Here is a 25,038-nt window from a genome sequence, read left to right as displayed (position 1 = left end):
CAATCGTGGGGCGCCGGGTGGGTGTGTGTGGTCAGTCGTGAATCGAGAAGTCGATACATAATGGCGCCCGCCCTGGCCTCGCAACTACCTTCTCTTCCTCTTCTCCTCACTACCAACCATCTCACCTCGTGGGTTTACTCAGTGAACCCACCTTTCAGCTGCCCACCATATTCTCAACAGGACTCGTCTCGTGTCGTGAGTAGCCGGGCGCCCATCCATGTCATCAACTCCCGCCATGCGCGCGCAATGCTCACTGTTATCTCGCTCCCTCTCCCCTCTTGCCCATCTCTCGCGGCCCCGCACCCCACCCCACGCACCCACGACTGTCCCATTGCTCGCAGACAACGCTCACCGGGGCAAGCACGTCTGCGCCGGCCTTGATCCTAAAGCTCTCTAAGCCACCGAAAACCACCCACACCACCACTTCACATCAACCCCTCTCACACTACTACCACTACGATGGCACCGATTGCTACAGGAAACGGCCACGCAGCTGCTCACGTCAACGGCAATGGTAACAGCAATGGCCACCACGCCGCTGCTGCTGCCTTGCCCGCCGCCCCGGTGAACCCAACCGCCGCCCGACACGAAGACGCCATGTCGATCAAGGTCTCGTCGCCCAATGTCAAGTACGACGATGCCAACATCACTACCAAGTACTCCTTCCAGGACACGGCCGTCAATGTCGTGCGCAACGCTGACGGGACCACCGAGTACCAGGCTCAGCCCGTTTCGAGCGAGTACCAGTTCAAGACGGGTCGCAAGGTCCCCAAGACTGGGTGCGTAGGCGCGACGCAGCAGTAGCGGCGAGAGCATACATTCTGACACCTCTCTCCTCTCCACTCCTCCCCGCGCAGCCTCATGATGATCGGATGGGGAGGTAACAACGGCACTACGCTCACCGCCTCTGTCCTCGCCAACCGCCACAACATCTCGTGGCACAACAAGGAAGGAGTCCAGACGCCCAACTTCTACGGCTCCCTCGTCCGCGCCTCGACGATCCGTCTTGGCCACGACGCCCAGACGGGCAAGGACGTCTACGTTCCATTTGGCTCCGTCCTCCCCACGGTTCACCCCAACGACCTCGTTCTTGGCGGTTGGGATATCAGCGGCATGACCATCGACGCTGCCACGACGCGTGCAAAGGTCCTCGACTACGATCTGCAGCGCCAGCTCGTTTCGTACACTTCCTCGATGAAGCCCCTGCCTTCCGTCTACTACCCAGACTTCATCGCCGCCAACCAAGGCGAGCGAGCCGACAATGTCCTGCCCGGTAACGACAAGCAGGCTCACCTCGAGCAACTCCGCGCCGACATCCGCAACTTCAAGGCCCAGAACGGTCTCGAGCAGACCATCGTAGTCTGGACCGCCAACACGGAGCGCTACTCGCAGATCATCCCTGGAGTAAACGACACGGCTGACAACCTCATGCAGGCCATCAAGGACTCGCACGCCGAAGTTTCTCCCTCGACCCTCTTCGTCGTCGCCTGCATCCTCGAGAACGCCCCTTACATCAACGGCGCACCTCAGAACACCTTTGTCCCCGGATGCATCGAGCTCGCAGAGCGCCACCGCGCCTTCATTGGCGGTGACGACCTCAAGACCGGCCAGACACGCTTCAAGACTGCCCTCGCCGAGATGCTCGTCAACGCCGGTATCAAGCCGCTCAGCATCGCCTCGTACAACCACCTGGGCAACAACGACGGTGCCAATCTGTCGGTCCCTCAAACCTTCCAGAGCAAGGAGCTCTCCAAGCGCGGCGTAGTCGACGACCTCGTCGAGTCCAACGGGCTTCTCTACCCTCGTGCGGGCAAGAAGGGCCTCCCAGGAAAGGAGATCGACCACTGCATCGTCATCAAGTACCTCCCTGCCGTCGGCGACGGTAAGGTGGCCATGGACGACTACTACTCGGAGCTTACCCTCGGCGGCCGTAATCGCATCATGGTGTCGAACATCTGCGAGGACTCCCTCCTCGCCACTCCCATCCTCATGGATCTCGTCCTCCTCGCCGAGCTCATGACCCGTATCACCTACACCGACTCGCAGAGCGGTGATGCCGACTCTTACCAGACGATGTACTCCATCATGAGCCTGCTGTCCTTCTCCCTCAAGGCACCCCTGGCAAAGAAGGGACGCGACGCCGTCAACGCCATCAGTCGTCAAAGGAACGGTCTCGCCAACTTCATGAAGGCCCTCATCGGTCTTCCGCCCAACGACGATGTGGCCATCAGCGACCGTATCTGGGCCTAGGCAGGCGCGTGAACGCTGGCACATCACCCCGCGCTCATTGAGGGGCTCCCCCGCCATCAACACTTTTCTCGCACCTCTCTCTCTCCCTCGTAGACGTAGAGGCGTGCAAAGTACTTCCCACTCTATCGATCTTCCTCCTGACTCTCACTCCAATACGATCTCCTTCAACCTTCCTCTTCGCACCTCGTTGGATGCTGCCAGTGGCGATCGCTTACTTACTTGCTTGCCTGCGTACCTGCCTGCTTGACCTGACCTGACCTGACCTGACCGTCCTCGCGTCTACTCTTTCCGCTGACGCGCTTCTCGCCGATGTTAGCAGCCATGTCATACCATGCGATCCATGCACGGCGAGCGGCGAGAAGGTACACTTCCACGGCGAGACGTGAGATTGAATGAATTCAAAGGAAGAGAGAGCCGAGCTTCTGGTAGTGGGTCGATGCCCGACTGGAGGATTGGAACGAGACTTGCGTCGAGAGTCTGAGTGGGCGGGTCTGACTCAACGTGGACCGTAATCACTGATGACGAGCAGACGAGACTAGCCTATGAGAAAGGACCACGGCGGCGAGCAATCTCTAGCGAAGAGATGGTGACATGTAGCGGGATGAGCATGCACGCAGCGGATGCGTCTAGCTCAGGCGATCCGCTTGATCCAATGTTCGAATCCGTTTCGAACGTGAGACATCTCTGCTCTTGCGCTCCTGCCCCCGCATACTCGTATCGACTGTGCGAGAAGTCGTAAACGAGGAGTGCAGACTCCGCGGCCCAACTGCGGGACGCGTGCATCGACGTCGTGAGCAGCTCGAGGATTTTTGGCTGAAAGCGGGAGGGGCGGGCAGAAGTTGGTTTCCCTTCTTCCGTCGTTCTACCACCACCACGCCGCCATGCCATCAGCGCCCTCAGCGGCAGGCAGCAGTCGCAAAAGACGATATGACAACGGCGGAAACGCTGAGGCTGGTCCATCAAAGCCGTCGAAGCTGTCCAAGTCACGCTCCCGCGATACGCGCAGGCTGAAGCGCGACGCCGAGCAGCAAGAGATCGACGACCTCGAAGTACGATGCGCAGCATTCGTCCCTCCAAAGGACTATGCGCGATTCGAACACTTGCCGCTATGCTCAAAGACGGCTCAGGGCTTGAAAAAGGCAGCCTACATCGACATGACTGATATTCAGGCAAAGTCACTGCCACTCTCGCTCAAGGGCAAGGATGTCTTGGGCGCCGCCAGGACAGGGTCGGGGAAGACGCTCGCTTTCCTCATACCCATCCTCGAGCGTCTATATAGAGCCAAATGGGGGGCAGCGGATGGGCTGGGAGCACTCATCATATCACCTACTCGCGAGCTAGCAATGCAGATCTTCGACGTGCTGCGCAAGATGGGCTCGTTCCATTCCTTCTCCGCGGGGCTGCTCATCGGTGGCAAGGACCTCAAGCAGGAGCAAGATAGGCTCGCCAGAATGAACATCGTCGTCGCTACTCCTGGTAGACTACTCCAACACATGGACCAGACCATCGGCTTCGACTGCTCCAACGTGCAGTGCCTCGTCCTCGACGAAGCGGATCGACTACTCGACATGGGATTCGCAAATACCCTAAATGCAATCGTTGAGAACCTGCCAAAGCAACGCCAAACGCTCCTCTTCTCTGCGACACAGACAAAGAAGGTCAAGGACCTCGCACGACTCAGCCTCAAGGAGCCAGAATACGTCGCAGTCCGAGAGGCAGATTCAGCAGCGACGGGGCCAGACGGCGCCGACGCCACCACGTCAAGTAATGGCCTCACGCCGCGCAACCTCGAGCAACACTACATGGTCGTGCCCCTCGAGCAAAAGCTGGATCTCCTCTTCTCCTTCCTCCGCACCCACACCAAGTCCAAAATGCTCGTCTTCTTCTCCTCGTGCAGGCAGGTCCAATTCGCACACGAGACCTTCTGCAAGCTTCGCCCTGGTCTCTCCATCCTCTGCCTGCACGGCAAGCAGAAGCAGGCTAAGCGACTACAGGTCTTCACCGAGTTCACAAGAACACAGGACGCAGCCCTCTTCGCCACGGACATCGCTGCGCGCGGCCTCGACTTCCCTGCGGTAGACTGGGTTATCCAAGTCGACGCACCAGAGGATGCGGATACCTACGTGCATCGCGTGGGCCGAACGGCGCGCTACCAGTCCAAGGGCAATTCCCTCCTCTTCGCCCTCCCCAGCGAAGAGGCCGGCGTGCTCAAGCGACTCGGCGAGAAGCATATTGCCGTTAATCGCATCAAGCCGAGGGAGAGCAAGACGCAGTCCATTCAAAACCAGCTGCAGTCTTTCCTGTTCCAGAGCCCGGAGCTCAAGTACCTTGGACAAAAGGCCTTCGTATCTTATGTGCGATCGGTCCACCTGCAAAAAGACAAGGAAGTCTTCGACGTGCTTGAGCTGCCACTCGAAAAGTACGCCGCTGCCCTTGGTCTGCCGGGGGCGCCGAAGGTCAAGTTTGTAAAGGAGGCGGCGGGCGCTAGGAAGAAGGCTGAGGCTAAGGCGAGGAAGGAAGCCGAGCGTGCGCTGGCTGACGGGGAGGAGCAGCAAGGATCAGCGGCGGTGCGTACCAAGTACGACCGCATGTTTGGCAGGACTAACCAGGGCGTGCTCTCCGAGCATTACGCTAAGCTGGTGTCGGAGGGACATGATGAGGAGAGCAGTAGCGAGGACGAAGGAGAGGCGCCCGCGGCACCGGCGGAGCGACCTCTGATCGGCGGCGAGGCAGAAGACGACGACGACGAAGAAGGCGCCGACTTCCTCACCCTCAAGCGCGCCGATCATGCCCTCGACGAGTCGGACGACGACTGCGAGGAAGCCAACACACCCCAGCTCGCCACAGCCGCGGCCGCGACCGCCTCCTCCAGCAAACTCGACACGATGCGCGAGCAAGAAATCTCGAAACGCAAGCTCCTCCAAGGTCAATCCAAAAAGGCAATGGCCGAAGCCGGCAAACGAGGGATAGGTACAAAGCTCACATTTGATGACGCCGGTACGGCGCATGCCGCTTATGAGCTGCAGACCGAACAGGACTTTGCCGCGCAGGGCGATGCGGCGGAGCAGGCTAGGCGTTTCGTGGAGGAGGAGCAGGAGAGATTGAGGGAGAAGGATGTGGAGGATAAGGAGAGGGTGAAGGAGAAGAGGAGAGAGAAGAGGAGGAGGGAGAAGGAGAGGGAGAGGGGCAGAGTTGAGGAGAGTGAGGATGACGAACAAGGTGGAGTGGCGATGGCGTTGGCGCCTGAAGATACCAGAAGTGACGGCTATGAGACGCCAGACTTCGACCTTGATGAGGATGATGAGAGCGAGGGTGCCAGCAGCGACGATGATCCCAGCGACGGGGTTAGCAGCGACAGTGATAGCGACGACGACGACGACGACGACGGTCCACCAGAGGCGGAGCAAGCAACGGGCAAAGGTCGCAAGAACCTCAAGCAGGCACCGGCGACCACCAAGCAGCAGCGCAAGAAGAAGACTCCCGTCGAACCGGAGCACAGCGCCCCAACAAACGTGGCCGACGACGAGGAGCTCGCATTGCGCATTCTTGGCGGCGGCGGCGGCATGGCCTGATCACACTTCTCTCACCCGTGAGTACCTGTTGGCCGTGCGTCTCCCCTCTTCTTCCCCCCTCTCTGCGCCGCCATGATGGTACGTAATTTGCGCCTGAAGACACCGCCATCCCCCTCGCGGGGGCTGCGTGTCGCCCAACGAACCGCAAAGGGGCCCACACGCCTGTGGGCCCTGGTTGTGTTGGGATTGATCGAAGACTTAATCCACTGAGCGCCGTCGCATGAGAGAGGGGGAAAGGAGGAGGCAGCAGTACGCATACAGATGTGCAAGAAGGCTGACCTCGACCCGCCTGCCCCTACATCGTTTACAGGCGCTCGCACCGCCCTCGTATCCAGTTCACGAGATATTTGATCCCGCGTATCATCTTGCATTTGTACAAATAGTGGTGATCACAACGCAACGCATCGCAACGCAACGCCATCTCCCCTCGTCATCTCCTCTATTGCTCCTCCTTGCGTGCCTCCCTCCTCCCCTCCAACACCCTCAGACTACCCCTAAACGCCTCAGCCCAAACCACCCCTGCTTCCTTCCTCAGCATCTCCCATCCTTCCTCCGTATTCCTCCACTCCCTCTCACGCTCCAATCGCTCAACCTTAAGTTGCGCCTCGCTCTTTGGCGGATCGTTCTTCTCCACCTTTGTAGGCTCACGCTGACCCCTCACCAATGTGCGCGTATCCCGCAAACGACGGGGAAGCTCTGCGTAGAATGCTTCGCGGGCTTTTATGAGGGAGGAGTGAACTTTGGCAAAGTGCGGTGGTTGGAAACGGGTCTCCCCCTCTAGGCCCCAGTCGAGGTCACCGTCTTGTGGTGGGTCCACTGCTGCTCGTGAAGTCTCAAGAGCTGGTGGGGCGGAAAATTCGCGTGCGGTGCTCTTGTTGTTGGTGATGATCGCAAGAGCCGCTTCTGCGCCTTGGCGGACGTCTTTGCGTCTATTGAAGAAGTTGACCATTCGTCGCGGGATTAAGCGCCAGCCTGTCAGGTTTACGTAGTCTATGTATGCTAGCGGTGGTTGGGCTGGGATTTGCGCTGGGGGGGCGAGGATGCGTGGGTCGACATTGGGTGCTGCTGCGGGGGATGAGGAGGAGGAGGGAGATCGGGAGACGACGGAGCCTGACGGTGCGCCAAAGGGGTTGGGGGACTTGCCGCCTATTGATGAGTTGGGAAGGGGCGCGCCCGCATCATCGTCTACACTTTCTGCCAGGGCGCGATTGCGTCGCTCAATGTCGTCCAGACCGTCGTCCACCGACGCAGGAGCAGCCGCAGCGTTACCGCTGTCCGTCGACGCAGTCGTTGTCGCTGCTGCTGCGCCGGCCTCGGCCTTCTCCTCGGGCAGCTCCGCAAAGGTGTCATCGCCGGCCAATTGCTTGCTGAGCGCCTCATCCAGATCCTCCCTCTGCGGAGGAAGGGGCGTTGTCCAACCATTGCGCAGTGCCACCATGTACTCCTTGTAGGCCGGCCTGCCCACGAGGACCGTAGCCCCCTCGAGCTCGCGCTGCAACTGTTGCTGAGGTTGCAGGGCAAAAGGAGCAGCGAGAGCAGCCTGAGCTGCCATTACCTCTGTACTATTCGGTGAGGGAGGTACAGATCCCGACGAGCTGGGTGCGATCCCCCATGGCTCTAGGCCGGCCAGCTGACGCCTCCTCGCGTAGATGCGTTGTCGCAGATCCCTCGCCAGGCCGCCGTACGTCAAGCCACTGAGCGTCTCGACATCCACTGCGGCGGCGACGAGGATAGGCTTGACGTACTTGTTGAACCACTTTCGCGCCTTGACGGGATCGTCGTCTCCAGGGCATTTGGCCGTGTACACCTGTACGATTCGCGGATACTCATAGGGGGCGAGAGGTTCCTCTGCGTATGGGCGAACCTGATCGATGTAGGATTGGCGGATGCGCTTGCATTCTCTTCGATCGTAGTAGTAGAGGGAGAAGAGGGTGCCCGTAACGGCAAAGAAGATGGAGGTGTTGCGTGAGGGAGGGCGGGGTTTCCATCTGAGGACCGATTCTGGAATTCCCATGTAGCGGAGGGGACGAAGGGCCGGGGGGATGGGGCGTAGTGGCTTTGGTGGGGAGGGAGCTGCGGGAGGAGTAGCATTGCTCCCAGCCGCTGGTGTTGCGGGCGGCGGCGTCTTTGCCGTCGTAGAAGGCGGCTCCGCCATGGTATTGCGATGCGATGGGGTGCAATGCGAGAGATGAGGGCGAGGATTCAAGAAAGTCAGCCCTCGTTCTCCCCGCCCGCTTTCTCTCCTTTGACTTTTGGACTTGGCTTTGCCGATTCTTCGTCTCGCGCGGACTCAGCCCGAGACGGAACGAGAGGAGCGAGTCCACAATCGAGAGGCGCCCTTGACAATTGCTTTCCTGCACATTTCACTTCCATCCCTACCATCAACGTTTGCTCATCATGAGCAGTCAAGCGTCTTCCTCTCGCGCGCAGCCACGCACATACAACGCGCTGCGCCCTCTCAACATCTCTCACGGGGTGCTGCCCCTCTCCCACTCCACAGGCAGCACCTCCTTCTCGCTGGGCCACTCCCAATCCTCCCTCGCCTCAGTCCAAGGACCCATCGAGGTGCGCATACGCGATGAGCTCACCGATCAGGCAACACTGCAATGCACTGCCATCCCTCTGAGGGGTCAACAAGGCGTGGCCGCAAACAGCTTTGCGGTAGGCACGCTCCAGAAGGCGCTGAGCAGCGTAGTATTACTGCATCGCTACCCACGCAGCTTGATTCAGGTGACGGTCCAGACTACGGATGAGGCCAAAGCCTCCACGCCTCTGGGGTGGGATCGTGCTCAGTCTTCCGCTGGGAGGAAGAGCATTCGACCGCGTAGGCCGCATCCCGATGCTAGCTGGACAATGGCTGAACGTGCTACGAGCGTAAATGCTGCGGGTCTGGCTCTCATTCAGGCCGGAATCAGCTGTTCGGCCACCATATGCGCTGTGAGCGTGGCGGTGGTACCGAGGAAGGTGGCCAGGCTGACGAGGAAAGGGAAAGGAAGAGCAACAGCCGCATCTGGGGCAATGGACGAGGATGGGAGCGATAGCGAGGATGGCAACGAGGCGGCGCAAATTATTCTCGTCGACCCGGATACGTTTGAGGAGGAGCAAGCAGCGAGCGTGCATCTCTTTGCCTTTGCAATGGCGGGTCAGGTGGTGAGCTGCGATGATGGACAACTCAAGGGGGAGCCGGAAGCGCGGTTGATCTTGGTGGAGAGCGAAGGCGGCAAGGTGGATTCGAGGTTGGTGAGTAGCGCTGCAGCAACGAGCAAGAGGGGAGCTCTACAGCCGCTGATAATCTCACGTATCGCCTCCTCCCCATCCTTGCAGTACCTCGAAGCCATTCGTCGCGCACGATCAGCGGCAGTCGGCAAAATCCACCCAGCGATCAGACAATCCTTCGACGAGCAGTTGCTAGGTAGCGGCAAGCAAGGCGACGCTGACGGAGATGTCGTGATGTAGACCAAAATCGCAATTGCAGCCCAATCGCATAGATCCTCGCATCGCTCGTCTCTGCTGCCCATCTACTTCTTGGCCCCCGTACCATTGACGGCCTGCCACTGGCTGTACACGCCCATGAGCGACGTAACCGTACCAGCGAGACCGATGACTGCGAGCGCGGGAATGGGAGAAAACACATCGTGGTCAGCCGGGCCTGAGGCTCCACGCTCGTGCCGCACTCACATCCGTCGTCGAAGTTGAAGAGCCCAATGGAGGATCCAGGGTTGGCAAGATCCAGCGCATCCTGCACGACCTGGTATCGCACCGCCCCCTTCTCCTTTGCAATCTGCTGCAGCTCCACCTTGCGCTCTGCCTCCTTCTCTGCGCTCGCACGAGGGCGCGAAGCAAGGGCCTGGCGTTGACGCAGGACGTGCGTCTTGTATGCTCCGGCAAGGAGGGACGAGATGAGACCGAGCGCCCAGAATTGGCTGCGGGTAGGCGAAAGAGCCAAGAGTCAGCACTTCGTGAGGGGAGGGATGATTGCCTGATCGCCGATACGCACGCAGCCCTCTTGGCAATCTTGCTGTACGTGGCCGGGGCAAATTGGTACGCCTTGGACCCGTGGACCCATTGCAGCGTGTCGTGGAAGAGGTAGAGGGCGTAGCTGAGCTGACGACTGAGCGAGAGTCCGCACACCACGGGGTCCTTGATCGCTAGGGCCTTGACGAAGGCTTGGAGATGCTCGAGCCATTTGCCCTGCGGGTGAGGAGGGGGGCAACGGATCGATGTCAGCTTTAGATTGGGCGGTTCGGTCTGGAGCAAGTGCGGCTACTGACCACTCGCATGAGCCTGTGAGTGAGGAGAGAGGGTCGTACAATGATCAGCTTCATTCGGCTTCATCGCAGCGCAATCAGCACGCACTTGCGGGAAAGAGCCAAGGAGCTCTTGAGGGCCGTCAGTCGGTCCACCGTCTCCTTGGAGGCGCCCTGGAGAGAGAAAGAGATGGGCAGACAGGTCAGGAGACGACTCTGGGTACCATTGATCGCTTCGAATCTATGCTCACGCTACGGTATTGGTGCCATGCCTTGGGTTGTCGTCGGGATGCAAAGGTCAGCTCAGCGCGCTCGCCCTTGATCTCAGCTCCTTTGCTCGCATCTCACCAAGAATCTGCGGGTCAATGGGGAGCGGACGTCAGCCTCTGCGCCCGTTAGAATCCCAACCCATTCCTCTGTTGCTCACCTAGCAAAGTATTGCACGGTACCTGCCCATTAGGATCGACGCAGCGCAGCGCAGCATATAGGCATGGTCAGCTTCATCGCTCCCACCTCACATCCCCTTGCCCAACTCACGATAGAGCTTGTCCCTGCCGACGGTCGTCGACGTGAGCTTGAGCGTCGCCGTAAGGGAAGGGTGGAGAACAACTTGCTGCAAAGCGAGGGACATCGTTGCTGGTTGCTTGGAGTGGTGTTGGTAATGGACGAAGGAGAGAGAGAGCTAAAGTTGGAGGTGCACGCTTGTCTGTGTGGATTCCCCGGTGCACGCGCCCGTCGGCTTCCCCGCGACCGATCCGCCCTCCGCCTTGGCCGGCCTCCGGGTGCGGGTGCGGGCGTGTGCTTTCAACGAGGCGAGGCGGGGCGAGAGGAGAGACCACTCTCACCGAGAGCGAGAAATGAAGTATCAACGCTTCAAGGACGCAAGGAGACAGCGAGAAGTTCATGTCATTGAATGGACGACATCGTCGCCATTCCGAGAGAGTTCTAAGAGACAAGGCGGCTGCGAGCACGTTGCCCATCACCAGGACAAGAGACGGCCGCGCCGTGGCGAGACGAAGAGGGAGATGGGAGGAGGAGGAGATAGAGGGGTCTGGATGAGAGTCCATTGGGCAAGACAGGCGGGTAGATGTGAAGCGTCCAAGGGAAGGAAAGGTGGGGGTGAAGGCTATTTGTCAAGATGCTACGTCGAGCTCCCCGCGCGACCACACAGCGCGATCACATGGCGCGATCACATGGGCTGCTTGGCCTCCTCCTGCCTCCATCTCTCCTGCTCCTGCCAGCTCGTGTTCGCGCCAAAGAGGAAAGGCAGCATCGCAAATGCGAGAATGACACCACCCACCGACCCGCCCAATAACGCCGCAGCCACAATGGTGTGCAGCGGCGTGGCGAAGGCCTTGGGCTTGGGCGTCAGCTGATCGCCCGGATTGGTCGTGTTCTTCAAGTTGGGGAATCGGTCGTTGAAGTTGTCGTAGAAGATGCGCTGCAGGCTCGCATTGCTGCTCATCATGGCGTAGTCCTGGTGTGAGACGCCCACGACGTAGTCGAGCGTGTGGTTCTTTGGCCAGCCGTTGGCCGAGGGGATGCCAGAGAGCTGGATGGCGAATTGGGATCCGCGGTCCAAATGGTTCCCACCTTGCACGCCGGCCTCGCAGTGCGTGTCTCCTGCTCCGTTGTCGAGGAGACCGAGAGCGTAGTGCATCTTGCGCGCGAGGAAGCGGTCCACGACGGCTTGACGGTTCGTGATGACGTCGTCGCGAGCGTATTTGGTGATCCTGGCGCGGTGCGTGCGGCGTAAGAGAAGGGCTGGTCAGCGAAACATGCCTTCGAACGCACATCCCTCGTCGCTAGCTCACTTGGTCTGATTTCCGCCGATACCGTAGTGCCACTCGAGCGGGTCGACGCACGAGGCATTCTGGTACGGCCTGTCGTCGGTCAACCACGCGTATGATCCCGGGTTGCCCGCCCAGAATTGCATGTTCTGGTCGTACTTCTTCGTCTTCTTGAGGAGAGCATAACGCTGCACCATTTGCCCTCCCATCGAATGGCCCACGACGACGACCTGGTTGAGGTTGGGGAACTGATTCTTGTCAAAGAGAATGTCGACGAACTTGTCGACGGCCTCGTACGTGGTGATGGAGCTTGTGAGATTGGGGAACGAAGAGTGACCACCCGACTGCCATTGCGTGCCGTGGAAGACGAGCTCGTTGGGCTGAACTGCGCCTGCCGTCTGGTCTTCCTGGTTGAGCCAAGCTGGGCCCATGATCAGGACCGACTCGGGCGTGACCCCCCACTCGGGGAAGAGGCCATTCTGGACGGTGAGAGCATTGCGGACGAGATTGGTATACTTCCAACTGTCACGCGGCTTACCGGGGAAGACGACGATGCCTCGCTTGATTGCCTGCGCATCGTAGTTGGCTGTCATGTAGACGGGCTGGATGGCGCCATTACGAATCTCGATGGTGCGGTTGAGCGTGAAGCCCTGGAGATCAGGTAGGGCATTCCAACCAGTGTCTGGACTTCCCTGTGCGTCTGCATTTGCGACAAAGGGGTACTGCTGCGTCCAGATGTAGTTGTTGCCTTCATCTGAGTCGGACGAGATGATGCCTGTGCCGATGTAGCCTGCTGTGTTGTTGTTAGAGATGAAAGGCATGGCGTCGGCTGCTCTTGCTGCGCCTACAGGGTCAGACATTGCCTGCATGGCGATGCCAACTGCATTTTGGTCTGGGGTATAGTTTTGGAAATTGTTGATGGTGACGACGAGGGGGGAGGCGTCGCGGCGTGCCAGAGGGTGTACGGCGGCGTCAAAGGCGTCGCTGCGCTCGGCAACATCGAAGTCATTGCTGCGTTGCTGTCGTTGCCTGCTGGCCAGCTTGTGGTTGCGTGGTACGGCTGGCGCAGCGCGGGCGAGTGGGCTGGGGTCAGCAGCAGAGGCCGAGGCGGCCGCCAAGGCTGCGACACCAGCTGCAAAGGTGGCGAGCCTCATCCCGGCGTGCGAGGCGTGTGGACGGGAAGTGGTAGGTCGGGCGAATCCAATGAGAGGGTGAAAGAGGAGCGTGGGCGAGATCAGAAGGAGAGAACGTTGTCGTGTTCGTTGAGGAGAGGGAGAGAAAGAAAGGAGTTGTGAACCGCCCAACGCCGCTCTCTCGCCTGTCAGACCAATTTGGTTCACTCGCTCTCGCTGCCGCCGAGCGGCAAGGGGCGGACGGCAGAAGAGCAGCCACAATGATGCCGCACCTCGTCTGGTCCCGCCTGCATCTCAACACTCGCGGCGACCAGACGCGGGACGCGGGACCATCACTACGAAGACCACGACTGGACAAGCTCGAGATCTTCTCTTCTTGGCCACCTCACCATCGCTACTCACAAGCGCGCTGCTATGTCGCGCTTCAGCAACTTTGTCCTCTACTCGGGGATTGCGACGCTCATCTATGCTGCTCTCTTCTTTGGGGTGCTCCCGACACCGGGCTTGTCTGAGCAAGTCAAGGACGACATCCTGCCGGTGGTGAGCCAAGATATCAGGGACTAGTTGTGGAGCACCAGCTGATGACTAGCGCTTCTCTCCCGCTCGCCTGCACAGATCCCTTGGTGGACCTTGGTTTCATTCGGCTCGTACATGCTGTGGCAGATGGGCTGGGGCATCTTCAACTTCAACGATGTGCCCGAGGCGTACCAGAGCTTGATGGTGGTACGTAGCGGCTGCGAGAACGAGGCGTGCGCTCCAGCAGACAGTCTTTTGACCCACCTCTCCTCCTCGCCCTTGACGCTGCCAGGACATCAAGAATGCAAAGGACTTTTTGAGGGAGAGGGGGGTGGACGTCGACTAAATGATGGACGGCAATGAAAAATATCGTAGTCATTCGCGCGTACCTTTCTGTGCCTGATTTGCTCACCAGCAACTCTACGCCTCACCACTGACTCTGCGCTACCATGTCGTCGCCTCTTTCTCTCGCTGCCTGACGTTGCGCCGTGATGTCCGGTCGTTGCTGCGTGGACTGCCCACCCGCGCCTGCGCCCTCAGTCCGCCTGGGCGTCTCGACTGGCCAACGCAGCCGGCTGCATCCCCACATTCACTTCGATTGCAAAGCGCCCTCCTCTTCTCTTCCCTTTACACCACCACCACCTCTTTCCCTCTCTCTCTCGCAATGGAGGCCCCCGTCCCACTTCCCGTCAATGTCGACACGACGGGGGCAAAGATCATGGAGGACGGTTCATCGCACCCAGACCAGCGAGACTCGAGAGACATCTACCTGCCCAACCACATTGAGACTCTGTCGCACATTGCAGTCGATGTTGGCGGGTCTCTGGCCAAAGTCGTGTATTTCACACGATCCCGCTCGTCATCAGATCCTCCATCGCAATCGCAAGCCTCGACTTCTCGTGCGCCGCCGCCGCCTCGTGCCGTCTCTCCCCTCGCTGCTACACCTTCGCGGGGCCACTCGCGCCAGTCGTCTGCCAATGGCGTGGTAGGCCACCCGAGGACACCTAGTGCCGGCGGCAGCAGCGATCAAGGTGTCGCCTCTCACCCAACACCAAGCGGCACCCTCACCCCAACTGCCATCTTCAGCGACGCAAAGCACCACCACTCGCCTCACATCGGCTCAGCAGTCAGCAGCGCCATGCGATCGTCCTTCCTCAAGAGGCGGTCACTGCCTGCGGCGTTGCCTGGTGGCAGGCTCAACTTTATCAAATTTGAGACGTCGGATATCGAGTCGTGCATTTCATTCTTGCAAGAGTTGATTGAGAATTCGGCAAGGGCGAATCGGGTGACGATTGAGGAGATGAGGCGGGGAGTCAAGCTGATGGCTACGGGGGGTGGGGCGCATATGTTTTACGAGCGGTTCGAGGAGGCGTTGGGGGTTGAGGTGCAGCGAGAGGACGAGATGGGTGGGTGCGCGTGTGCGATGCGAGAGGATGAGCTATGCTGACCTCTCCCCCTGCTCGCTCGCTGCCAGGCTGCTTGATCACGGGCCTCAACTTTATCACACTCATCCCAGACGAGGTCTTCTGGTACAGCGACGAGCTCGTCAGCGCTCTCCACTCGCCGCTGCCGTCGAGTAGTGACGTGCGAGGCGACCCGTCTTCCTCCCCTTCCTCGTCCAGCCCTTCTTCTGGCTCCCCACCGCAAGATCCCAACTCCTCTCTCCCCCGCCCTTCCCCCAACCCACCCCTCTACGCCCCCATGTTCGACAGCAACCCACTTCCCAAGCTCCCCTGCCTCCTCGTCAACATCGGCTCCGGCGTCAGCATCATCAAGGTCGACGACTTTGGCAAATTTGAGCGCGTGAGCGGGACCAGCCTGGGCGGCGGCACGCTGTGGGGTCTGCTCAGCCTCCTCACAGACGCCGAATCGTTCGACGAGATGCTCGAGCTGTCCGAGCGGGGCGACAATGGTGCGGTGGACCTCCTCGTCTCGGATGTCTATGGCAACTCGAATGCGCTCAACGCCTTTGGCCTCAAGTCGACGACGATTGCCTCGTCCTTTGGCAAGGTTTTCCGCAAGGAGGAGAGCAAGAGCAAGACAGGAGGGAGAAAGAAGCGATTCAAGGCCGAAGATATATGCAAGAGTTTGCTTTACGCGGTGTCGAATAATATTGGGCAGATTGCGCATATGACTGCGGAGAAGTACGACTTGGATAGGATCTATTTTGGAGGGTGCTTCATCAGAGGGCATCAGGCGACGATCTCGACGCTCAGCTATGCGATCAGGTTCTGGAGCAAGGGAACGAAGAGGTGAGCGATGGCGAAGAGTGCGCACGCTGAAGGTGAGGCTCACCTCTATCCTGCACGCCCCGCGCAGAGCCTTCTTTCTACGCCACGAAGGCTACCTCGGCGCCATTGGCGCATGGATCAAGCACCTCGACGATGCGCCCGTATCTGCAACACCAGCAGCGCCAGGGACGCCTCAGACGTCGCACTTGCAGCCCACCTCGCCCGTGCCGGCAGCGAGGGGAGCAGAGGCGGTGTCCTCCCCCTCGCCCACAGCCGCGCTGGGGGCGGCAACGCGGGGACCAGACGCAACCACGACGTCGCCTTCGCCACCGCTCGGCGCTGGGCCGGGACGAAGCATGGAGGCAAGTGGGCTGCTCCCGACGCCCATCATCGAGGCTCCCGAGCCCTTGTCGGGTGCGGCGGCGCTTCCCAATGGCGTCGCGGCTCCGGCAGCAATACGGGACGGGGGCAATGCTGCACCACCAGCAGTCGCCGCGCCCCCGAACGGCGCTAGCTCGGGCGACCGAGACGACCTCCTCTCGATGCTCCAAACCCTCCAAGTCGAGCATCGTTCGCTCGTCGAGCCCCTCGTGCAAGCCAACGGTGCGGTCGAGGACGAAGACGAAGCAGCAGGAGTGGACGAATCGGAGGCCTCGGTGCAGGAGCTGCTCCGCAAGCTCGACGAGGCGGACGGGGCTGCTGATGGGCTCGAGTCGAAGCTGGATATGCTCCTGGGCAGGCTGGACGGGATGTTGGATGCGAGTGAGGACGCGAGAGCGGGGCGATGAGGATGAGGGCGTAGCGAATATTTGTCGTCTAATCATGTCGTCTCGTCAATACAGGCTTATCGCAGCGTTGGCTCTCCATGATGTCGTTGAGTAGCCGGAATGGCGATGGCCCGAGCGAGCCCCCACTCATCACGTGACGGCAAATTTCAGGCGGACTGGCGTCGCTCTCTGGCCATTCATTACCGCCTCGCAGCTCGCAGTTTCGCGGCACCTTTGCGCTCTCGCTCATCCTCACTCTATTTCGCGATGCCGAAGGCTCCATCCTCATTCTCCAAACAGCGCGGAGGTCGCGCGTCTGGCAGCAATGGCGGCCCTTCATCCTCCTCCTCGTCTGGCGGTCCCAAGTTCTCGTCCGCGGCCCCATCGCGCAACTCGCAGGGCTCTCTCACCTCGCAGATGCGACAAGACGACCTAGCCTCGCGATTTGGCTCCGTCTCGCAACCTGGACGGCGTAACAAGAACAAGCATGGCAATCGATACGAGGATGTCGAGCAGGACGGCGAGGACGCAGCAGCGGCAGGCCCATCTAGCCAGCCCTTTGTCACGGGTGGCAAGGCCGGAGGCGCACCGCGTGGGGACAAGTACGTCGACAAGAAGCTGTCGGGCAAGATTCTGAGGCTAGCGCGTGAGCAGCAGGAGGAGATTGAGGAGGAGGAGGAGCGAGCGGCCGGACTGCAGGAGATGCCGTCGTCACATCGCGGGGATGGAATCATGCCGGAGGATGACGAGGGCGAACAAGCGGGGATGGCCTCCGACGACGGCGAGCTCGAAGACGACGAAGGCGAAGAGGAATTCGAATACGAAGACGTCGAAGTCGATCCGGAGGAAGCGGAGCTGCTCGAACGGATGCGATCGGATCGCGTCGAGGAGGAGGGCGGGAGGAGGACACTCGCCGACTTGATCATGGACAAGATTGAGGCCGCCGGTGGGAATGGTGGTGAAGGGGAGAAGGAAGATGATGGCATGGTCATGGGCATGAACCCCAAGATCGTTGAGGTCTACACCAAGTGAGTGGAGCGAGAGCAGGTCGCGACAGAAGCCGAGCATCGGGATGCTGATCTGGTGCCCCTACCTTCCCTCCCCTCTCCCTTCGACCTCTGTCACCCTCCCCGCGCCTCGCCCCCGCAGAGTCGGCGAACTCCTCTCGCGCTACAAGTCCGGACCGCTCCCCAAGGCCTTCAAGATTCTCCCTTCCCTCCCGCACTGGGAGATTGTACTCTCCCTCACCTCGCCGCAGACTTGGACACCGCACGCCACGCTCGCAGCGACGAGGATCTTCGTCTCCAACTTGAAGGCAGCGCAGTCGCAGCGCTTCTTTGAGCTTGTTCTGGGACCACGCTTCAGGGACGAGGTCGAGCTGAAGAAGAAAGCCAGCTACCAGATCTACGAGAGTCTGGCGAAAGCGCTCTACAAACCAAGCGCCTTCTTCAAGGGCATCCTCTTCCCCATCTGCGAGAGCGGGACTATGACGCTCAAGGAGGCGGCGGTACTCTCATCCGTGCTCACCAAAGTCAGCGTACCGATGCTCCACTCGGCCGCAGCGCTTCTCCGTCTCGCCGAAATGGAGTACAGCGGTTGCACGTCTCTAATCATCCGAACTTTGCTCGCTAAAGCGTACGGCCTACCGTGGAAGGTCATTGACGCTCTAGTATTCCATTTCCTGCGCTTCGCGGATCCGTCAAAGGGAGTCGAGAAGGTCAAGGATGGGTCCGGGGCGAGAAGAATGCCGGTGCTCTGGCATCAGTCCCTTCTTGTCTTCTGCCAGTTATACAAGCAGGATTTGACTCCTGATCAGAAGACCGCTCTACTTGACCTTATCAGAGTTCAGAAGCATCCAGGCATCGAGCCCGACATCAGGAGGGAACTCAGCACGGGTACGGCGCGAGGCGAGATGCTGGAAGAGCCAATCGACGACGCGGATAGCAATTACGCCATGTCAGGGTGAAGCACCGGCGCTGTCCAGAAAATGCAATACCTTTCTATGCTGCATAAGAAGGTGTGCGACAGATCTGAACGTCACAGAAGAAGATGCGCCCATCATGAGATCCGACACATACGTGAGCAGAGGGCAGGAAGGATGGATTGAAGGCGCGACTTTTGCGCACGGGCCCGCACGGGCGGCAGTTCGGAGAGCCACGCGAGCTCTCTGCCACTCAATCCCGTCTTGACCCTCGCCGATGCTCGCAGCGAGAGTGATTGCTTCTTGTTTTGCTATCACTCACTTCCCAATCACCTCACGCGCACCGTCGCAGCCCATCAGCTCACCAAAAAAAAAAAAAAAACAGCTACCTACCACAGCCGCGTCTACGAACTTTCACCGACTCAGAGAGGGGTGGGCGGGGGCCCGGCATTGAGCCCCTCGCCTGCCCTTTGGTACTCAGCACTCTAATTGCCCCCGCCTGAGCCCTCATCTCACCGCACCTTCGACAGCTCAGCGCAGTGACAACTGATCGATCGCGTCCAAGGCCAGATCGTGCACACGATCAACCTGACACGGCCTGCTCTGAGCCAAGCTCCAACGTGAGTGCTCCCTTCCTCGCTATCCCCTGAGCCCATCAGCTCGCCCAGCGTCTGACCCTCCCCTCCGCCCCTACGCTCCAGCATCTGATCTGGTTCACCTACAGAAACCTTATTATGGCCTGGCCACATTGAAGCCCATGCAGCGGAGCCAACATATCGTCTGTGCACACCTCTCATCCTGGTCGTCAAGTCGCGCGTGGCTTATCGATTCCAGCGCTACCACTACCACTACGAAAGCGGGAGTAACACCTCATCCCAACGTTGGCCGCCTCAGCATACGCGATGTGCCTCAGTCTGCAGCTCTCGCGCCAACAAACCGAGCAGCGTGCAGACAAAGGAATGCCCGGCTCAGCATCGGAAAGTCAAGCATTCGACACGTAGTACCACGGCAAGCGAGCAAAGTCAAGCAAAGTCCACTTCTTACCAGTCTCTACCTCCCCCTCGCTGGATGCCAAGAGGGAGGTAGTGACGAGGCAGACCGATGGGCCCCCGACGGAGGAGCAATGGTCCAAGCTCCGAGACGAAAGGGTCAAGCTCGAAGAGGAGCGAAGCGAGATGAAGGTGAATAGACATCCTTTCGACATGCCAAGAAGCCATGCGAACCAGATCAAACAGCACGCCGGCAAAATGGCGCACGTTCACGACACCTCAGCTCAGCAAGATCACAGCAAGCTCAAGAATGACGTTTCTTGTGAGGTGAGCACTTCGAGCAGCGCCTGCCTGCCACGCTCAGCACAACAACTTACACGACACGCCACCACCCCTTCGGCTTCAGGCTCGCGTCGCTCCACTCCTGCCCGGTAGCAAATTCCGTGGCCCAAGCGTAGGTGCAAGATGTAGGAGTGCTCCACCGTCGCATCACTCGCTTCACTCCGCCAGCAGCCGCGACCTTGCAAAGCTCACAGCTCCACAGGATCGGCAGCCGCGTCAAGGTCCAGGATCTGGTCAAGCAGGCGGCCAGAGATGAAGAGCGCGAGCGGGCGCAGGATGCTGTGCAGAAGCTTGTCTACAGCCTTGCCAAGGCCAAGGCGACGGTCCTCGTTGTCTGCTCTCAGCACCATTGGGTCGCCTTGCTCGATATCCTCTGTGACATCGGCTTTCACGAGGCAGAAATACTGGAGCACGTCACCAGCCACCACCAGCACTCTGCCCGGCGCCGTCGACGATCAGCTGGACGAGGATACGCACCCAGCCAACGTCGAGAGTCTACTGGTCGCTCTGTTCGGCAAGGGCCGCCTGATCAACATCGAAGACGGCGGCTCTCACTCTGAGACGGCGCCCTACTTGCTCAATCCTTCGATGCGCGGCCTTCTGGCTCCCGTCCCTGAGCTGCGCCTCCTCAGCAAGTCCTACCATCGATGGTCGCTGAACGCTAGTGGTGGAGCCCACGGCTTTGAGACCGAGCGACGCCATCTCGTGCGCACGGTACCGCTGCTGCTTGGGCGAGCGCTAAAGCCAGGCGAGTTGGACTGCTGCCCTGCCTTTGAGAATCTGCTGCCCGCGTCAGTGACGGATGACATTGCCAAGGGAAAGTACACCGAGGCAAGGCACCACAGCAGAGACCAGGCAGTGGAGGAGAAGCGCGTCGAGACAAGGCAGAAGGCTCATCAAGTGGGCATGGAGCTTCTTGCCAAGTTAGAGGGCAAGCCGTCGGTCCTTGTCGTCTGCTCGTTCGAGGTGCAGCTTGTCCTCAGAGACTGCCTTGCGAAAGAGGACCCCCCTCCGCAGCTGCTGAGCGCCTCTGGTCTGAACGCCAACCTGATGGCTTTCAGCGACAGCAACCAGACGACTCAGCTCCGCAGATGGATCTTCTTCCCTCCTGGTCGCCAGCTCTACCTCCTGCGGGCCATAAACTCGACCAAGGCTAAGCATCTGTCGCGCCCTGCGGTAAAGTGAGGCAGGAGAGGGAGAAGTTTGAGATGGAGAGGGCAGAGAGGCAGAGAGCGAGGGTTGAGGACGAGGCAGCGGCTGGTGCACATGAGGCTGCCCGTCGCAAGCGCATCGAGGAGGATAGAAGAGCGTGCAGCTCGACGCAAGCGAGAGAGAAAGCTGTGGCTGCTGCTGTATGGTATCTTCTTAACTATACTGGTCAGCGCAATAGACAGCCTCAAGAGACACGCAGTCGAGGCCACTGCACGCCAAAGGTCGAGCAGCGAGTGACACAATGCAGCGCGCTTTCTCTCGCGCAAGATTGAGCAGACTCGTCGCACCTTAGTCGTAGGATCAAGCTGCCATTGCTGAAGTTAGTCGACGTCGCTACACTCCACCTGGTCGACCCAGGAAGCAACGGTTCAGAATACGCGTCGTCCACCCAAGGCTACTGCGAGCTCATCTTCGCGTTCATTACTGCTTTGAGAGTCTGTGCCGCGCTGCTGCAAGCGACATCGAGCGCGCTGATCGTGGTCGTTGCCTTCAAATCCCTTGAGACGAGCATTGTCCGCTTCGTCTCGCGTCATGACTGCTACCCCTCGAGCCCCAAGTGCCGTGAGGCAGCGTTTGCGCAGCGCCAGCCAGCGCCGCCCGGAACAGCGTTGATGCATGTGTGTCTGCTCTTCTTTTGTCCCCTCGAGACTTGGGCACGAGACTTGGGCAGAGACGCAAGATGCACAACCGAAAGGGCAGTAAAGCAGAAACGTTCGTCCGCTACTTCGAACGCGGCTTTCTCTCGCATCTTACGCCCAGGCCCAGAGGGGTCGGTCGGTCGGGATCAAAGCAGTTGCGCGAGGCCGAGACGAGCGACAGGCAAGGCAGGGCAGCAAAAGCGTCGGCCTCAAACGATTGCGCAGCGCTGTGTTGCTGCTGCTCTCAGCAATCATGAAACCGAGGGAGCAGAAGGGCCTGGGCTGCACTGCCGTAGACGATCCTGCTTCGAAGTCGACGCCTGGCCGGCCTCGACGTCTACATAAGGAGTGACTCCGGGCAGCTTCGCATCGAAGCTGGCCTCATACTTGTCAGTTCACTCCATCTCGACCGTAAATTTTGCAACATCATGCTGACCACGAGCATCCTCGCTCCTCCTCTCTCCAACTCCCTTTTCGTTACCGCACCCAACCTGGACACGCTGCCTTCTTCCGGATTTCTCGGCTATCTCGATTACGTCCGGTCCGCCCGATTCGCTCTCCGCCACTGGCCTTGCAACATCTACACGACCGCGTGTCGCCAATCAGACCTTGACATTCGCTCGGTGATCAAGCCTGCTGGGCGAGGTTGGATGTGCCTGCCATTGCACGGCGGTGGGCACGCTGACCGATTTGCCCCTCTGGGGTACGTCGTGTCCCAATCTTTTGGCCGGCCCTCGATCTCCTTCGGGAGGTCGATTTTGGGCCACCATAACTTTTTCTTTTTCGTACATGCCCCGCGCACGGGTATCTAGCTTTGCGGTCGTTGTGGCATTCCAATCCGATTCATTGTGCTCTTGCATTGCTTGTGTCGCGTGTCGTTTGCGTCGGGCAAGGGGAGCGTCGACGGCGCAAGCCACGTGGCTACGGAGAAGGGAAAGGTGCTCGAGCCAAGTCCTTCGAGTCCAACTCCTTCCATCCCCCTCATACGCGACGATGTCTGCTACTCGCCCAGACGTTGCGTCGCAGGTCCAGGCACTCCTGGCCTCGCTGCCAGCGCAATTCGACCCTCTTTCCCCGCCCGCTTCACTGCCGACGTCATCGCGCGAGGTGGCAGCGTTTGTTGATCACACCCTCCTCGCTCCTCAATCAACGACGGCCGAGATCAAGAAGCTCTGCGTCGATGCGGTCGCGCTGGGCACGGCGAGCGTGTGCGTCAACTCGAGTGTCGTAGGCGTTGCACGCAAGGCGCTCGGAGAGGCCAAGGTGATGGCAATCTGTACCGTTGGGTTTCCCTTTGGCGCCGCGTGCTCACGAGGAAAGGCGGCAGAGACGGAGCAGGCGGTGCGTGATGGCGCTCAGGAGATCGACATGGTGCAGAATGTCGGATGGGTGAGGGAAGCGAGGTGGGACGACGTCTTTGACGACGTCGAAGCGGTCGTAAAGGCGGCAGGCGCAGTGCCGGTCAAGTGAGTAGCGCGATGTTCGAGGACGCCGATCAATCGCTGACCATCGCTGCGTGGCAGGGTCATCCTCGAGACGTGCTATCTCACGCGCGAGGAGATTGCAGCCAGCACGCTTGTCTGCTGCCTCGCTGGCGCCGCATTCGTCAAGACGTCGACTGGGTATGGCACCGGGGGAACCAAAGCAGAGGACATCCGTCTGATGGCAGAGGTAGCCCATGCGCGCGGGGTCAAAGTCAAGGCCTCGGGAGGCATTAGGAGCTGGCAGACGGCGGCACTTATGATCGAGAATGGGGCAGACCGTGTGGGCGCCAGTGGGACGAGGGCGATCATCGAGCAGTTTGAAGCTGGCAGCAGCACGAGCAGCGAGGCGGCGGCGGGTGGATACTAGGCGCAGCGATGGCCAGGAGGCGGGTTGCAGGAGTTGTCGAAGCTGCGACCACCCCTCGAAACATTTCGCCGCCACGCAGTCACGGCGCTCAATGCAATACCACAACGCATACGCAATTCCATTGGTCTCAGCCCTCGCCGCACTACGGCAGGACAATGTACCTCTGCAAGTGGTCGGGGATCGCCTTGTCCAGCCCCTTGGACTCGAGCCATTTCCTCGAGAAGAGGCCTGCGGGTGCGTGAGAAAGACGTGTCAGCGGCTTCTCAAATGGAGGGACCGCACAGTCCGCACGCTCTTGCTCGCTCGGGCACTCACGGTTCTGGTATCGGTAGGCCCCATCGCAGATGATGGTGACAATCCTGCTCCCCTTGCCCATCTTTGCCCCCATCTGCCCAGCCGCCCAAACATTCAGCGCCGAGCTCGCACCGATGTAGATGCCTTCCTCGTCCAGCATCTCATACACGGTACGAATAGAGTCGGCGTCTGGTACGTGGAGGGAGTTGTCGATCAACCCCGCCTCAACCTCAGGCTTCAGGTTCTCGGTAATTCGTCCTTGACCAATGCCCTCGGTCATGGAGCCGTTGCCGGTCCGCTCGAGCTTCTTGTTCTGGATGAATTGGTGGAGGACTGATCCGGGCGGGTCGGCGAGCCAGCATTGGATGCGACCCTGCGACTTGTCCTTGAGGTAGCGCGTGGTTCCTGCGAGCGTACCGCCCGTTCCCGTAGCTGCGATGAAGCCGTCAAACTCGCCGCCGTTGGTCTGAGCCCAAATCTCGGGGCCCGTCGACTCGATGTGCGCTTGGCGGTTGGCGACATTGTCGAATTGGTTGGTCCAGACGGCGTTGTCGAGCGACTCGGCGTGGCGGCGAGCTTGGTGATTGTAGTTCTCGGGATTATCAAAGGGCACGGCAGGGACGGGGTACACCTCAGCTCCCAGCATGCGGAGCAGATCGATCTTCTCTTGCGACTGGGTGTTGGGCATGTAGATGACGCAGCGGTATCTGGGCGGGCGGGGTGGTGCGTGGGGTCAGCCACCAGACGCTGCCGTCGTTGTCGCGCCACAAAATCTTACCCTTTGGATCGGCAGACGTGAGCCAAGCCGATACCGGTGTTGCCAGCAGTCCCTTCGACGACGGTCCCACCAGGCTTGATGAGCCCTGCAGCGTGACAGGGCGATCAGCAATTGAGCTCAGTCGTTATCACCTCGCCGCCACGCTCGCCGCCACGCTCGCCGCCACGCTCGCCGCCACGCTCGCCGCCACGTACCCTTCTTCTCTGCGTCCATGACGACCCACAAGGCGGCTCGATCCTTGACACTGCCTCCTGGCTCCATGAATTCTGCCTTGCCATAGATCTCAGCTCCCGTCTTCTCGCTGAGCTTGTTGAGGCGAATGAGGGGCGTATTGCCAACGGCCCCCACGAATCCATTGACGGCGCCCGGCTTTGGGCCAGGGTAGGTAGTCATGGTACGTGCGACTGCGCGAGTTGATGAAGATGCTGCGGTATTGCGGGCGAGGAGTGAGGTTGCGACACCAGCTCGAGCTCTCATTGCCATGGTAGCTGTAGTAGTAAGGAGAGG

The 25,038-nt window shown here is 60.0% G+C and overlaps 13 protein-coding genes across 13 annotated transcripts; 9 read left to right on the top strand and 4 right to left on the bottom strand.

The window, feature by feature from the left end:
• The first annotated feature begins 107 nt into the window (after nt 1-107).
• BDZ90DRAFT_234443 (putative myo-inositol 1-phosphate synthase) lies at nt 108-2,400 on the top strand. The gene is made up of 3 exons (XM_025507022.1): nt 108-195; nt 342-779; nt 858-2,400. Exons 2-3 carry the CDS (start codon nt 460-462, stop codon nt 2,248-2,250), a joined length of 1,713 nt encoding a protein of 570 aa, XP_025359859.1. The 5' UTR covers nt 108-195; nt 342-459; the 3' UTR covers nt 2,251-2,400.
• Nucleotides 2,401-3,097: 697 nt separating this feature from the next.
• On the top strand, nt 3,098-6,149 carry BDZ90DRAFT_85385 (DEAD-domain-containing protein). The gene is made up of 3 exons (XM_025509892.1): nt 3,098-5,366; nt 5,427-5,839; nt 6,133-6,149. The coding sequence occupies exons 1-2, from the start codon at nt 3,132-3,134 to the stop codon at nt 5,820-5,822; spliced, it is 2,631 nt and encodes an 876-aa protein (XP_025359858.1). The 5' UTR covers nt 3,098-3,131; the 3' UTR covers nt 5,823-5,839; nt 6,133-6,149.
• A 25-nt stretch (nt 6,150-6,174) lies between these two features.
• BDZ90DRAFT_243840 (hypothetical protein) lies at nt 6,175-7,971 on the bottom strand. Its single transcript, XM_025507445.1, has one exon. It carries the CDS (start codon nt 7,834-7,836, stop codon nt 6,262-6,264), a length of 1,575 nt encoding a protein of 524 aa, XP_025359857.1. The 5' UTR covers nt 7,837-7,971; the 3' UTR covers nt 6,175-6,261.
• A 189-nt stretch (nt 7,972-8,160) lies between these two features.
• Nucleotides 8,161-9,387, top strand: BDZ90DRAFT_85297 (hypothetical protein). The gene has a single exon (XM_025509891.1). It carries the CDS (start codon nt 8,220-8,222, stop codon nt 9,276-9,278), a length of 1,059 nt encoding a protein of 352 aa, XP_025359856.1. The 5' UTR covers nt 8,161-8,219; the 3' UTR covers nt 9,279-9,387.
• BDZ90DRAFT_262688 (peroxisomal biogenesis factor 11) lies at nt 9,341-10,700 on the bottom strand (the record flags this gene model as incomplete). The annotated part of the gene is made up of 9 exons (XM_025508519.1): nt 9,341-9,426; nt 9,501-9,745; nt 9,820-10,013; nt 10,094-10,106; nt 10,179-10,243; nt 10,321-10,341; nt 10,418-10,424; nt 10,497-10,518; nt 10,607-10,700. 9 exons carry the CDS (start codon nt 10,698-10,700, stop codon nt 9,341-9,343), a joined length of 747 nt encoding a protein of 248 aa, XP_025359855.1.
• A 307-nt stretch (nt 10,701-11,007) lies between these two features.
• On the bottom strand, nt 11,008-13,135 carry BDZ90DRAFT_234439 (hypothetical protein). The gene is made up of 2 exons (XM_025507021.1): nt 11,884-13,135; nt 11,008-11,802 (listed from the first exon to the last, which is right to left on the bottom strand). The coding sequence occupies exons 1-2, from the start codon at nt 13,011-13,013 to the stop codon at nt 11,259-11,261; spliced, it is 1,674 nt and encodes a 557-aa protein (XP_025359854.1). The 5' UTR covers nt 13,014-13,135; the 3' UTR covers nt 11,008-11,258.
• Nucleotides 13,136-13,406: 271 nt separating this feature from the next.
• On the top strand, nt 13,407-13,854 carry BDZ90DRAFT_262686 (dolichol-phosphate mannosyltransferase subunit 3; the record flags this gene model as incomplete). Its single annotated transcript, XM_025508518.1, has 3 exons — nt 13,407-13,532; nt 13,608-13,715; nt 13,801-13,854. The coding sequence occupies 3 exons, from the start codon at nt 13,407-13,409 to the stop codon at nt 13,852-13,854; spliced, it is 288 nt and encodes a 95-aa protein (XP_025359853.1).
• Nucleotides 13,855-14,172: 318 nt separating this feature from the next.
• On the top strand, nt 14,173-15,909 carry BDZ90DRAFT_223773 (fumble; the record flags this gene model as incomplete). Its single annotated transcript, XM_025504588.1, has 3 exons — nt 14,173-14,914; nt 14,983-15,760; nt 15,828-15,909. Coding segments are annotated over 3 exons (1,602 nt in total), but the record flags the coding sequence as incomplete, so codon positions are not given.
• Nucleotides 15,910-16,722: 813 nt separating this feature from the next.
• BDZ90DRAFT_234438 (Bystin-domain-containing protein) lies at nt 16,723-18,517 on the top strand. The gene is made up of 2 exons (XM_025507020.1): nt 16,723-17,534; nt 17,656-18,517. The coding sequence occupies exons 1-2, from the start codon at nt 16,774-16,776 to the stop codon at nt 18,470-18,472; spliced, it is 1,578 nt and encodes a 525-aa protein (XP_025359851.1). The 5' UTR covers nt 16,723-16,773; the 3' UTR covers nt 18,473-18,517.
• A 500-nt stretch (nt 18,518-19,017) lies between these two features.
• Nucleotides 19,018-19,853, top strand: BDZ90DRAFT_84900 (hypothetical protein). Its single transcript, XM_025509888.1, has 3 exons — nt 19,018-19,047; nt 19,129-19,743; nt 19,823-19,853. Exon 2 carries the CDS (start codon nt 19,185-19,187, stop codon nt 19,614-19,616), a length of 432 nt encoding a protein of 143 aa, XP_025359850.1. The 5' UTR covers nt 19,018-19,047; nt 19,129-19,184; the 3' UTR covers nt 19,617-19,743; nt 19,823-19,853.
• BDZ90DRAFT_85156 (hypothetical protein) lies at nt 19,814-21,262 on the top strand. Its single transcript, XM_025509890.1, has one exon. It carries the CDS (start codon nt 20,011-20,013, stop codon nt 20,941-20,943), a length of 933 nt encoding a protein of 310 aa, XP_025359849.1. The 5' UTR covers nt 19,814-20,010; the 3' UTR covers nt 20,944-21,262.
• Nucleotides 21,263-22,582: 1,320 nt separating this feature from the next.
• Nucleotides 22,583-23,687, top strand: BDZ90DRAFT_234436 (deoxyribose-phosphate aldolase). The gene is made up of 2 exons (XM_025507019.1): nt 22,583-23,074; nt 23,132-23,687. Exons 1-2 carry the CDS (start codon nt 22,875-22,877, stop codon nt 23,457-23,459), a joined length of 528 nt encoding a protein of 175 aa, XP_025359848.1. The 5' UTR covers nt 22,583-22,874; the 3' UTR covers nt 23,460-23,687.
• On the bottom strand, nt 23,602-24,924 carry BDZ90DRAFT_223719 (cysteine synthase; the record flags this gene model as incomplete). The annotated part of the gene is made up of 4 exons (XM_025504586.1): nt 23,602-23,687; nt 23,775-24,460; nt 24,532-24,616; nt 24,726-24,924. The coding sequence occupies 4 exons, from the start codon at nt 24,922-24,924 to the stop codon at nt 23,602-23,604; spliced, it is 1,056 nt and encodes a 351-aa protein (XP_025359847.1).
• Nucleotides 24,925-25,038: the final 114 nt, after the last annotated feature.

This window comes from Jaminaea rosea, assembly GCF_003144245.1.
Source record: "Jaminaea rosea strain MCA 5214 unplaced genomic scaffold BDZ90scaffold_16, whole genome shotgun sequence".
NCBI classification, from domain to species: Eukaryota; Fungi; Basidiomycota; class Exobasidiomycetes; order Microstromatales; genus Jaminaea; species Jaminaea rosea.
Note: the sequence above shows the minus strand (reverse complement) of the source record. Positions and strands in the feature narration are given on the sequence as shown.